This window comes from Ostrinia nubilalis, chromosome 13 (genome assembly GCF_963855985.1).
Source record: "Ostrinia nubilalis chromosome 13, ilOstNubi1.1, whole genome shotgun sequence".
Taxonomy (NCBI): Eukaryota; Metazoa; Arthropoda; class Insecta; order Lepidoptera; family Crambidae; genus Ostrinia; species Ostrinia nubilalis.
The window spans coordinates 2,036,024-2,049,985 of NC_087100.1; the positions used below are offsets into that span (position 1 = coordinate 2,036,024).

Below are 13,962 nucleotides of genomic sequence, written 5' to 3' on the forward strand. Positions count from 1 at the left end.
TCTAACAAAAAGTTTCTTTGACTTTGGACTAAGTACGTAGTATACTGCTTTGGTAATTGGTTTAAATAGGCACCTAAGTAACAGATTATACGAGTAGGTAGCTACTGCTCTTATATGTATACCACACATACATAACTGATAATCAAAACAAACCCAATAATTTAAAATGGCACGATCAAGGTGGTCTTATCACTGTGAATAAACTAGATTATTAAAATATAACAAATAAGATCTAGATTCTAGAGATACGGTGCGTGCATTATCAAATTAATTGAAAATATTGATAACATATTTTAAACCGTGTTGTCTTAAAGCAATGGTTTAAATTGCAATTCATGCGGCTTGTTAAACCTATCAAATGTGTGTTTTTTTGGTAGCATGACATCGCCCACACGCAATCGTTGAGTTCGCGACAAAAACAATAATTTGGGTCGGTGGAATCTGCCGCGCTGCTATTATGTCTGCTCACCCCGTGGTCTCACGAAATTGGAAGCCATTGTATAGTTCTTATTATTATTCTGTGATTCTACAGACTGCACATCAAGCTACCCACTGTGCATCTTATGTAGTGGTAATGTTGTCTCACAGAGCCAAAGAACAGCTCTTCATCATCATCATCATATCAGCCAAGGACCAAGGACGTCCATTGCTGAACACAGCCCTCCTCCAATGCTTTCCATGTTGCCCGGTTGGTAGCGGCCTGCGTCCAGCGCCTTTCTGCTACCTTTAAGATGTCGTCGGTACACCTTGTGGACAGGTAGCATCGTAAAGGTTGACCACTTCAGCTTGCCAATCTGTCGGGCTATGTCAGCGACTTTAGTTCGTTAGATCTCTACATTTCTGATTCGATCTCGTAAAGAAACACCGAGCTTAGCCCTTTCCATAGCACGCTGTGCAACTTTAAGCTTCTGTATAAAGCCTATAGTGAGAGGCCAGGATATTAATGATTAAGGAAGAGACATGGATATTAAGCTCAAAGACTGAAAACGCTCGTTGGGCGTGAAAACAACTCACAGTGCGTTGTGGTCACTATAACAATACTTACTTACGTGTGGTCAATACGCATCATGACTTTTCTTCATTGTCCCAATGCGCTATCGTTTAAGATAAGACAACACGAGTCGCTATGTGGTCTTTCAGTGATTTCCAAAACGCAGAAGTGAGCGTTTTCACACTATGGATGTTTTTCAGTGACCACAACGCGCATTGACTTGTTTTCAGTGTCTTCCAACGAGCGTTTTCGGTCTTTGAGCATAACATTATCATACGTCATGTTATACAATAATGTTTTTCATTATTTTGCACAGTTGACAAGTATTTCAAATCACAGCAAGTCCTTTGAAGGAGAGACAAATAATTCGTATTTATATGCTTTGTCAAAGCGTTACTAATCGTGCGTAAAATTATTTGTAAAATCAATAGAAGTGCTAATAACTGATCAGTCATCGTTATACTCTCTTATACTTTATCTGTATATTTTGAACATGTTTTTGTTCAATAATATTTCTATAGTTGGGTTATTTTGGGTCTGGCCCCTGGTGGTTCCCTCATATGTAGCAGTAAAACTGTGGTCGTGGAGCAATGACTATACACCGAGTCTAGGTAATTGATATAGCCCCAACCCATCTGGCCAGCATGTCGATTGTAACCCAAAATCTCCATTTGCTTCTTGTGCCTTTATTAGAAAGGGTCTTGCTCTTACAGTGGAGCCAATATGACCTGATGACAATGGATTGATTTAGTCCCTATTAGATACGATACTTGTCAGAGCTTATTACGAAACCCACAATGGCCTTATTAATCGAAAACTGTTATCACATTTTATGTCTTTGTCCTTATTTCATAACTTTCAAATTTTGAGTTCTGAATCTAGATGCTAGACTGATTTAAATAATTTATAGGCGGTTAGGTTTTATTGGTCTACTTCATTCACACGCACGGCCGAATAACACTGACTTAGTGAACCACTTATTGTTTCTGACCTAATATAGAGTGCCTAATTTGTAGTTATGTATTAGTTACAGTCTTATTTTGCTAAGCAACTGAGTATAGGTTCAATTTACAATAATCACCTGTGTTTTTGGCAAATTAACGTTTGAACTTGAACTAAAGGGTTAAATTGGTGTTTTTTTTTTCATGACAAATGTAAAGTCTTATGAACTATAGACTGTTCAGTGAATAGAATGATGGGGTCCGAAAAAATTACAATTGAAAATCACAATTAAGAGGAATGTACCGACCTATGTCTATGTTTATAAACTAAGAAACAACAAGGAAAGCAACCACTCTGATGGAAAGTGCCCAGCTAGCTCATAGACATTAGCAACTTAACTTTGCTAATTGTTGTTTGTCGAGCCTTTTGCCTACTAACTCTATGTAATCATTTAAGATTGGTTGTACCTAGGAAAACTTTAAGTAGACCTCTCTATCCGCAGCTTATAATCAAAATTAGCTTACTTAGGATGAGTTGCACCACCTAACTTTGACGGTAACTTTGACGATAACCGGTGCTTTTTGTATGGATTTTGACAGATTTTTGACATTTGTCAAAGTTAAAGTAAAAGATAAAGAGATAAAAGATCATTTATTCACCGAGACAAGGTAATACAACAAGGTAGATGTTACAATAGTTATTATACAGTTCAGCTTATCTCACCAGCAAGCTAGTGTGTGATTATTACATTTTTTTTATTGACCCATGCATAGTTAAAATAAAAATAAATAATCAGAACTTTCCAACTACAAACAAAGAACAGATAAATTATTTGAATTACAATATGTCAATAAAGATAATGTCAGTAAATATACGTCAGTTATTCGAATACAGACAAGATTGATTTTAATTAATGTCAGTAAGATGGTGCAACCCAGCCTAAGGATGCAAAATCTCTAATGATACTAATGTATAGCCTGACCAGGAACATAAAAACCCTGGCATAGAGGCGCGTCAGTTGCATTTGATAGTGCAACACTGAGTACAGTCGTACCTGTGTTAAATTAATAGGCTAACTTTATGTATCAGGATTCAGGATTACGGGCTTATTTGATATTTTCATAAATTAACGAAAAAATATTATTATAGGTAACCTGGTTTAAATAAATTAAATGAAACCATAAATCGAGCTAGTAGGATTTATTTAATTATTCATCAATGATCAAATTCAGAACTTGAATATTCAACTGCAATGTTTGCTCATGAACGCTTCAAACTCGGTACTTCTTTCCCAATTCCATAAAATTCAACACTTAGAAAGTGAATTTTTTTTTAAAAATAGGTAGTTGAAACAAACCACAGCTAATTTTCATAGTGGACTGTACTATGCGATAAACATGTCAGTCAATTTGACAACCTTTGTCGGAAACATTATTCAATGAAAATATTGTCCGAATCCATAGTATTTCTCTTCGACAAATACTTTACACATTGTAAACCACTTTTCTTTCAGGACTTTAAAAAGATTTTAGCAATTTAATTCACAAAATCAATTGCGCACATTTAAAATAAAGTTTGTTTACACTTTGACAGCAATAGACTGACATGCAAGGTGACATGTCAATGAAGTTTTCAGTTACTGTTGCCATTAAAAGAAATTAGTACCATTAGTTTTCCGCAACATGGCGAGGGTTTTTATGTTCCTGGTCAGGCTATACCTGAGGTTACCTAAGGGCACAACCGAGGCCCTTGAACACACAGGAATTTAGGATCTCAGGTGGAATGTAAAAGAAGTCATGCATGTCATGTACAGGAAAAACATGTTTTGGTATGATTTACAAGATTTTTGCACTCCAAATCTCGTTTCAAAATTTTTGTAAAGGTCTGATATCCATTTAATATCGGGTCGATACTTTTTTCTGTATTTTTATTTATTAGGTATATCAACAGCTTACAGATTTCAATGTAACATTAAACACTTAACACTATGGAAAGCCAATAACAGATTTTCAAACATAGAGACTGATTTTTTAACATTTTATCCCGAGGGCACATGAAAAATGTAATTATTTCACACTTCATAGACAGAAGCATTTCTATTGCATGCAAAAGCGCAGTTAGTTAGTAGATTTTATAATATTAACATCTTATGTTTCAATAATGTCAAAGTATGTTGACAGGCGATAAAATAGGTTTAACTTACGATGCCATAAAAAGTAAGTGTTTTGAATGGTTTATGACTCGGAAAGGCAGTACAAGACCCGTGTTTACTGCTCGCCGAGTAAGGAGCGGGTTTGTTTCCGTATGTCCGTAGGAAAGTTTGCAAACATACATGTTTTGGAATTTCATAGACTTCAGTTAGAGTTCTGATATTTCTAGATTTATCTATTAACTTGATCTCACATGTACAATTTATTATAAGAAAATTTTACTTTATGTGTAAGTACGTTATTGGAAAATTAGCATTAGAATTTTTTTCCTATGAGTATGTAGTAGGTATGCATGGGTAGTGCTGACTCTACATTTATCAATTGAACGTATGATGTAGCAATTTTATAATTTTAATCAACGTCAGTTCTTTTCTTCCAAAGTCATCCGTACTTAAGTTTCATTAATAATAATGCATTAAAAATATTTTCACTCACCTTCTTGATTACGAAATGGGAAATCTCGTGAAATAAAACACACGTTCTAATACACGACGGTGAAACGGAACGTACTTTACTCCCGCGCGAAAATTAATTCGATTTTTTGAAAATTGAACTAATCTGACCACAGATTACTTTCGAACTTTTTCCGCGCTCGCGTAAAGCGAAGGCCTCCTTGCATGCGGCCTATTTTCCCGGAGCGTGAATCGAGACTGCCGCAGGGCGCGATTGTAGGCACAGGCTGCGTTCAGGAAATGCTATGCCAATCGTGATAATATGTCGCACCCTTAATAATGAATGGGCACAACTCCAAAATGCAGTTTTTTGGGAAAAGCCAAAAAACCAATCGGCGGGTCGCGGTTTTTTACATAATTGGCTCTAAAATCTTTATTTTATCAGCTACAACTTTCAAATTAAGCATACTTCATCACTGGTATCTGTTATATAATTTGACATGAGACATTTTTGAAAATATTGATTATAAGTATGTAAAAAAATTGTTTAAAAAAATATTTCAAAGTTAGGCCTTTATTTTACTATTTCTGTTGTTGTGATTTTGGGTATTACTTGTACTTGTGCCCATCTAATCCTTAGGCTGAATTGTTTTATATGGCATATTCCCTAATATTGCTCTCTAATATTTAAAAATAAGTGTATTATTCGATTTTTACATTGATTTACGCCCAATAACATTGGGGACAGTTATTGTGCGGTATAGTAGCTTATAGCCAATTCAGTATAAGAGTAGGGTGCTGAATACTAGAAAATTATTAGATATGTCGAATTAGATTAAAATAAAGACTATAAGCTATTTCTCTGAGAAAACCGACATGAAAATACTAATTTTATGCATTCAAAATATTTTTACTTAGATAGATAGGGACTCTTACCCTATAAAAAATATGATTTTTATCAAATAAAGAAAAAACCTACAAAAACTTTTTCTGTAAGGTTTTCTGTTATGGATTTGTTCAGGATAATCACTTATTAAAGTCCAACAGCCAGTACCTTGGTATCTTTTTTCCACTATCCTGCTGTCCTGGTGGAAGGAACCGTTCTCCTTGTCCCTTACTATAATCACCTAAATTATGTGGGAATCAGTTCAAATGGCTATTGTAAAAAATACAATTAATACTCAAATTGGCGTGTGTAATTTTTGAAGGATTTTAGCAACCAATTTTGAACACAAGAATATCTATTCTGGTGTTCTAACATTCCCCAAAAAATATTTTACTACTAAAGCACCTTAGCCATGCTTCAGATTCAATTTGTGTTATATGGTTTACAAATACAGTCTTTTATAAGAGTACGGATTTGCAGTCCATCGAAGATAGCTGCTTTTAATTTTTCCGTACTCATCATCATTTTGCTTTTGATCATTTTAGTGATTAGAAAGCTCAATACTTATCTTTGGCCCTCCAAATAGAAGCCCTTTACGTCCTGCTTGACTTCAGTATTGCAAAGAGTCTAGGTACACAAGGTTTACGACGATATTGGACACCCAATATTTATTATTTTGTACAATTTTTATCCCAGAGTATGCTTGGTTTGTTATCACAAACTCCGTGATCTTTTTTCTTTGCTTTTGTGTACAATATTTGCCACATATTAATAAAAACTGGTGTTAACACAATATTACATTACGAACTCACATTTTTAAGACAAAAAGCACTTTAGAACTTAAATTTAGACAAACTGAAAATTTCAAGGTCTAATAGCTGATCAGTAAAATTGTAGTAACTTAATACGTGAAAAGATAATTTTAAAATAAATTCGATGTATCCTCAGTCCTCAGAATCTGAGTGATTAATTAGCATCAATTTATGTGACCGTAATAAATTAAAGAATATAATTATAAATTATAACACTAACATATTAAAGTAATTCACCTTTTGGCTGACTAGTGCGTTTATTCATGAAATAAGCAAAGAAAAAAGCCAACCCGAGCCCCGAGCGAACGTTAATAGCCTTAACACGTAGGTATGTCTCTTATTTTATAAATCATTAGTTTAATTTTGTCGGGAAGTATTTCATAACCACCGCTTTATTTCTTAGCATCGCGATAAAACATTCTATAGGCTCCTAATCAACCAATAGGTATGAAAATTAATACCAAGAAGCAAATTACTTTTATAGGAGAGTTATAAATTTAAATACAAACACCCATCCATGGTCCGCCTAACTAAAGTTAAAGTTATATTTTATAATTTTCTATGATTAACGGGACTTTATCAATGTAATAAAAATGAAAATGTAACATATTATTAGAAATATATGGAATTAATTAGACTTAGCTCACTAACACTTACTTAAAAGTTTGTCACACAAAGGCACAACTCCAAATTGGACCACAGTCGCGGGGGCCGGATTCGACAAATATCGGCATGTCTCTGATTCAGTCCTTCTAGCGGGAAGATAGATGAAAGTATGGAAGGGGCACAAAATGTAGAACTCTTTAATCTGATCATTGTTTTCGATTTCTGTGAAAGCCATCTTGTAGAACTGACGAAAATATGCCTCTCTAGTACAAAAAGTAAAAAACCAAAAATTTTGAGTTGTGCCCCTATATTATTAAGGGTGCGATGTGTAAATTGCAGTGGTAAAGTTAAGATAATAATATAGGTAGTACGTGTGTAGGAAAGTATCTATCATTTTGTTACATACTTCTGAAAAAAAATAATTAGACCAGTTTAAATTAAAAATCTAAGCATAGATTAATTGAAAAATTCCACAAATCAATAAGCAATAGATAATTGTGATAAAAGGATTAATTATTCTGTAGGTGATTAAAATTTTATTGTACAAATCAACAAACGCGCAGTGCGTAAGTACCGACTGAAATGTGTGATTAATAAAAACCAGCAAATCAAGTCCATCACAGCGTGTAATTTTCGGTCGTTCGAGCATTATTTCTTTGCCGACTTTGCAGAAATGTAATGTGTGAGTACTTACTTATATTTTTGAGAATGTGGCAAAAAAACGAATGTTTAAAGGACTTTCAGGAATTTGAGTTTTTAAAGGTCCAGTTTACAGTGCAATTTAAGATTTGGTAGACCTCTTGCAAAACGTTTATGCATTTACATGAATGTAGCTGTAACTCATGCAAAATGATGTGATAATTATATTTTCTGAATCTAAGCGGTGACCTGAAGGTAGACAGACCCTAGATACAGGTTATCGCTCTGGAAGTCTGTGGGGCCGCGGGGATCCCCGCTAAGTTATTTACGATCTAAGGATAAGATAAGATATTTATTGGCGATGTTATTTTCACGCCAACAATTAAGTACACAAAGTGAAATTCCTTCACATATTTACTCCTTTTTTTAATCCAAATGATTTTAAAATTTGTTAATCCAAATGATTTTATATTTTTAATCGACATATACTACGTTCAAAAAATCCAATACGTTTCCATTTAGGTCTGAAATGTTTAATTGGATATTATTTCAAAACAAAACACTACTCTATATTTTCTTTCAGCGACCTTCAGCAACTATATTAATGAGAGAAACTGCAGGTTGATTGGACCAATAATTATTAAATTATTGTTTTGACTTTTTATAAACTTATGAAATTAATGTTAGCGACCCCTGCGAGTTAATGTAAGAATCAGACGCATGTTATCAATTGTACAAGAATCGCTTTATTCAAGTTAATTACGATAAGACATGTTTACAATAATATGACAGTAGACTAGTTGAGGTCAGTTACAGATTAATTTTGCTTGGATTAGAATGAATTAAAATGTTTGTTTGTAGAAGGTAGGCAATGATTCAGTGTATCTGATCTACTCTACTAAATTAGGTGAATAAATAATTTGTTCATTGTTATGTCCTTTCACTGTATCTTCAAGAACTCTGTTGTACCAAAGCAGTGATAGGGTTAAAATTATAACAGAAGAGCATAGGTAAGAGCGGTGGGCAGGGCACATAGCTAGTAGAGCTGATGGTTGTTGGGGCAGAAAAGTTCTCGAGTGGCCACTATGAGTCGGAAGACGTTGTCTGTTGACCCCCCACTAGGTAGACCGACGACCTGGTGAAGGTCGCGGGAAGAACGGAAAGAAACTGGCAGCGCAGAACCAGCCGTTATGAAAATCCTTGCGGGAGGCTTTTGTCCAGCAGTAGGACATCAATTGGCTGAAACTAACGTACGAATGAACGATAGGTAAAAGCGCTTTTTTGTAAAAAAATATATTAAGGTAAGGATGTCAAAATATAAACAGCAGTAACATTTTGTGGGGTCTCATCTCATAGAGCTATCTCATTTTACTGTGCCACTACAGATAAAGTCAGATAGCTAGATCTTTATTAGCGGTATTTATTTGTTAAAGTATTGACTGCGGCTATCTGGCAATAAACATCACCATAAAGATAACCCGACAGTTACTTTGTGTAGATATGTGCAAATATCTACACAAAGCCAATTCGCCATGTTTATCTTTGTTGGTGATCTTCAGCAGTATCTATTTTTGAGACTTTCCACTGAATTTTACAGGCTTTTATTTAGCTCCGTCTGGGCTTGGTATTTCTATCTGACTTTTCAGGTTGAATTACTCATCATTCGAGAAATACATTAATATATTTCTACTTAATATAAATGCGAAACTAACTCTGTCTGTCTGTCTTGCTTTCACGAACCAATGAACCGATTTTAATCTGGCATAGAGATAGTTTGAGTCTCGGGAAAGGACATAGGATAGTTGTCATTCCAGTTTTTGAAACAGGGACGCGCGCGATAAAGTTTTTCTGTGACAGACTAAATTTCAATAGAAAAGCTAGTGTTACAATAAATAAATGAGAAAAATTATTTATTATTTTAAAGCAAAAGCCTTATTTCATTGTCAGTTGAAAGGGTGATCGTAAAGAACCGTCGGGATGAATGTTAGCGTATCTTGAAGACATTTTCATGTTAACCTGATTGCTAACTGATGAAATTCTTCATGGAAGTAAACGCGTATGTTTTCATACGAGCTTAAAGTTTATAATACGTTTTTCATTTCTATCGCAGCTCTCTCACTTGCATGCATGTCTATTGATACTGCGAGTGTATTATTATTCTGTGGTATAACGGTTGATGAACAGTCTGTACCTAGATATTAATCATACTGTGGTTGATGTGAGGGCAGTGCGATGAAGAGTGTATATGTGTATATGTACATGAGTCTGTAATTACCTCCAATGTAAACTACCTCGTCACTAGGCGGGTGTCCGCGCAATAGCCGGTGATTAAGAGCACAGTGAAATGATGATGAAAGCAATTAATTTTTTGCTGAATTAAGATCCACAAGCAAGTATAAATTTTCATTAAGCTCTAGTTTTTGCACGCGGCATCGCTTGTGAATTTTGGCTCTTGACGTATAGTTTTATTGCGCTTTTCCGTCGTGAAAAATATTATTTTTGTTTGTTATTCCTGAAAAAATTTAGTTTTTATAACACCGTTATTAGTCCATAATAATTAGGTACCTATTCCATTTTTATAATAAATTGTAAGTACACATTATACATAGGAAACTAAATACTATTATTCGTCGTCGTCCTCGTTTCAGCCGAAAGACGTCCACAGCTGGACATAGGCCTCCCCCAAGGATTTCCACTATTATACAGGCTACCAACTACTTATTATTTATTCTGTGTCAATACCTAGACCACCCATAGAAATAGACGTGTGAATGCATACGAATACATACCTATATGTTTGTACTGTACGGGATCAAACTCGCAATCATATCCAGCACGCAAACCATCAATAACTTGGTAATTCACGAGGAGGTAAACAACTGCCTACGTCACAAAGCGGTTGGTAAAAAACCGGTGATCAAGTAAAGTGAAATGATGACGACACAATTAACTTAATTGTTGAATTAAACACAACCTTATAAACAGTACTTCCAGTACTTTACGCCTTTGTTTTACCAACTGCATTGTCTTACCAACTTTTTGACAAATAATTCAATTGAATAATTCCACCATAAACTGATTTTATTGGGATTACAAAACTTTATTTTATTGTTTTAAGATTAACTTCAATAAAATATTTCAACGATATCAGCGGTAGATCTACGTATAATAAAAGTCAATGACCGACTACAATTAGGTATGGTCGATCGCGAATCAACAAGGAAATAGCACTTATGGAAAGTCAATTTTGATTTGAATCCGGAAATGTTATCTTAACATAGTTAGGTATTAGGTATTTTTACACCAACATATTTTGTCCACAAAAATATAAGGGATTGAATACGGGAACGGGATAAAAATTTTGACCCGATGAAAAATTTTTGTATTGCTAGATACAAAGTTGTTTTAATAGACCGATAAAAACAGGATTGTGAGCAAAGACGGGGGTTTTAATGTTACGAGGATTGGGTCCTCAGATTCTGTTCACACCTCTCATTACTTATACAAAAAGATACGCAATAGGTAGAGCGGTGGTGCATCATTCATTTCATTACACAGTGACTCACCACTCAATGGCTACTAGTTAACTGACTAACGAACAATAAGGGTATTTATTTAGCAATGTTTTCGCATTCGGTCATCATCGTCAGGCCATCTAGTCTCTGCAGGAACATGACCCTCGCCAAGATTTGGCCCACACCACCAGTCCCACGCTTGCCAAACTGGTTGGAAAGATCAATATGTCTCCCCTTACGAAATCCATGGGAAGAATGGCGGTGGTCTTATTTTACTGCCGGGACGATTTCACAAAAATGCAACTATGGTTTTCAAGGATAATAAATGGTTTCGAGAGAGGTTGTCGCTTGGATTTTCCGAATATCGAACGGTGTCAACTACCCTTGGATTTGTATAGAGGGATTCGTTTGCAATCGCCAAATGCAAATGCGATTTGGCATTCGAAATCGAATGATTTAGGAATACGTCTCTTAGCATATTTAAAGGATCTCTAGATAAACATTTCGAACTGAAAAACCACTGACCATGTTTTTTCTTCAGTGCATAAAAAAATTGCCATTAGCAAACGACAAGATTGTCCGAACCGAACAGTGGGGTGGGGATGAAAAATGAATGATTTTCATCCCCACCCGTGTTCGGTTTGTGTTCACATTGACTTGACTTGGCTAATTTCCGCGCAGTGTAAAAGCAGAATATAACAATGTATGTGGCATAGACAACAAGCGCCGCAGCATTCCCGTCGCGTTTCGTTGCGCTGCCCAAGCGCAGGACACGTGAGCACGTGGTTAGAGAAATCTTTGTAAATGCATTAGATTGCCTACGAATAATTAGGTCGAGTTCATCAATGGACAGTCAAATACAGGCTCTATTTCACCTCTGAACGATTAACTGCGCTTATCGAACCAATCGCACAATGGCTACGAAAGTGCCACAACACCAAAAATTGAGAATTTAGAGATGCAACTGGTATTTTATTCAGTGGCATTCACAATACCTTTTTTGTATGAACAACACCTATTATTGTTTTTAAATGCCTTTTTTTGACTTTTTTGTATTTCGTGCAAGAATAAAAGGTCTTTTTACCCGACTGCGCCAGAAGGAGGGATATGTTTTTCGAGTGTATGTATTCCTGTATCTGACTACATTCACTGATGAAATCTTGGACAGAGAGTAGTTATTTAATTCTAATTTTACAATGGTTAGTTACTCATAAGGTATTATCCATGTTTTATCCATTGGGAAAACTCTATATGAAAACTCAACAATTTTCCTTAGGAAAACGTAAACCAACTAAGTTGTTGTTACTCTATGGACAGACGTACCTAGTACATAACATAGCTACAGTGTTTTATTATCCTATACATGATGTATTCCACTAGATAAACTTTTCAGAGTACAAAATGTGTCACGTCACACAGTGCACCGTTTTTTACCTAAAGTAAGTCAAAATCACGTTAACAAGATGCGCACGTAAATAATGATCACAACCTATCAAGTAGAACCAAGTAGAGCATAATAGCCTTACATGACGTGTCATTTTTTTAAATTGCAATTGAATCCTACCTACTACCTTTATGATTTCGTCGGTTTACCTTGTAGGTGGACGTGGACGTAACATGCTGCGTTTTCAGGTACGCGGCCTCCGCTCCAGCACCTTGCTTTACCAACCGGGTAACATGGAAAGCATTGGGGGAGGCCTATGTTCAGCTGTGGACGTCCCATGGCTGAGATGATGATGATGATGCAATTGAATCTTTTACGCGGGTTAGTGAAATATCACCTACGCAAGGCAACGCAACGCAACGCATCATTTGACTACAGCTCAACATATGAATGAACCCGGAACACGTTTTATATATTCTTTTCAGGTAGATGTAAGTGCTAATTATTTGCGGTTTAATAAAAGCGTCAGGTCCGCGAGCGAAACACAATAAGTCGTAAATTGTAATATGTTTGCGATGGACGTCAATACATGACAAGTTAGAGTTATTGTGTTCTTGTGATATGGATGACTGAAAAATATTTTTGTCTTTTCAGAAAATCTGTTATTTAGAATGTTCATTTCATTGAAACTTAGGTTATGGTGGTATAACTCCTTCATTTTATCATTATACATGCGTGTGTTTATTTATTTATACAGGGTGGAAACAATAAGTGATCTCACTCGATTATTTCTAAACTATACAAGAAATCGAAAAACTGGTCACTGATTCTGAAAGTGCTTCACGAGCTCTATCAAACGTTATCAATAATAGGTTACAGGATAAATTGGATCTATCCGAAAATTCAATGTTTCCAGCTTTCATATTTAATATTTGACATTCACTATTTAATATTTGTAAAGTAAATCACCTACCTTATCAAGGCTTACATCGTCGAACACGTTCATCGAAATCGTTGATATATTGTTCAATTCCAAAAAACTATTAGTCCTTCTTAAAACCATTTTCACTAACACTGGCACAAATTAAATTAATAAAAAAAAACACTTTCAAATTTTCAAAATATTCGATTTTCAAATTTTCCACTTTTTTTCTTGGGGTTCTCACAGATAAAATCTCCACATTTAATTTTTTTCTTGCGGGTTAGCGCAAAGTTACGTGCAAAGGAATAAAAGTTGAAGGCTTTCCTTGGAGGCGATGAGTTCGGTAATGTACCCGCGCAGGTGTGTCCCTCACTTTATATTACACTGTAGAAGTAGATTCAGTTTTCCTCAATGCGTAGAAGGATAACAAAATCTTTGCGTTTCATAGATTTGAAAGTACAGTTAAGATTTGCATGGACGTTGGGTTTTTTAGTATCTGGTTATAGTACCTGTTTACTTTATCGCTATGCTATGTTTATGTAAGCTGTATGATGTTGTTAATTTCTTCAGAATACTTACTTAAAAGGCTTAAAATGCATTATGCATTTATTTCTGAAACCGAAGATATTTGATATTCAAGTCGTAAAAATTAATCTTGTGGTG

General features: G+C 35.1%; 1 protein-coding gene across 4 annotated transcripts in view; it reads right to left on the reverse strand.

Annotated features, from left to right (window-relative positions):
• Positions 1–13,962, reverse strand: part of LOC135077394 (facilitated trehalose transporter Tret1) — a 56,227-nt gene that overhangs the window by 15,997 nt on the left and 26,268 nt on the right. The window contains exon 1 of one of the 4 annotated variants that reach the window (XM_063971929.1): positions 13,351–13,611. The exons of 2 other annotated variants lie outside the window; for them this stretch is intronic. In XM_063971929.1, the coding sequence (XP_063827999.1) occupies positions 13,351–13,440 (90 nt within the window). In that variant the 5' untranslated portion in view covers positions 13,441–13,611. Of the gene's footprint in view, positions 1–4,578; positions 4,805–13,350; positions 13,612–13,962 lie in introns of those variants that run through there. One more of the 4 variants, XM_063971931.1, reaches the window with a different exon arrangement.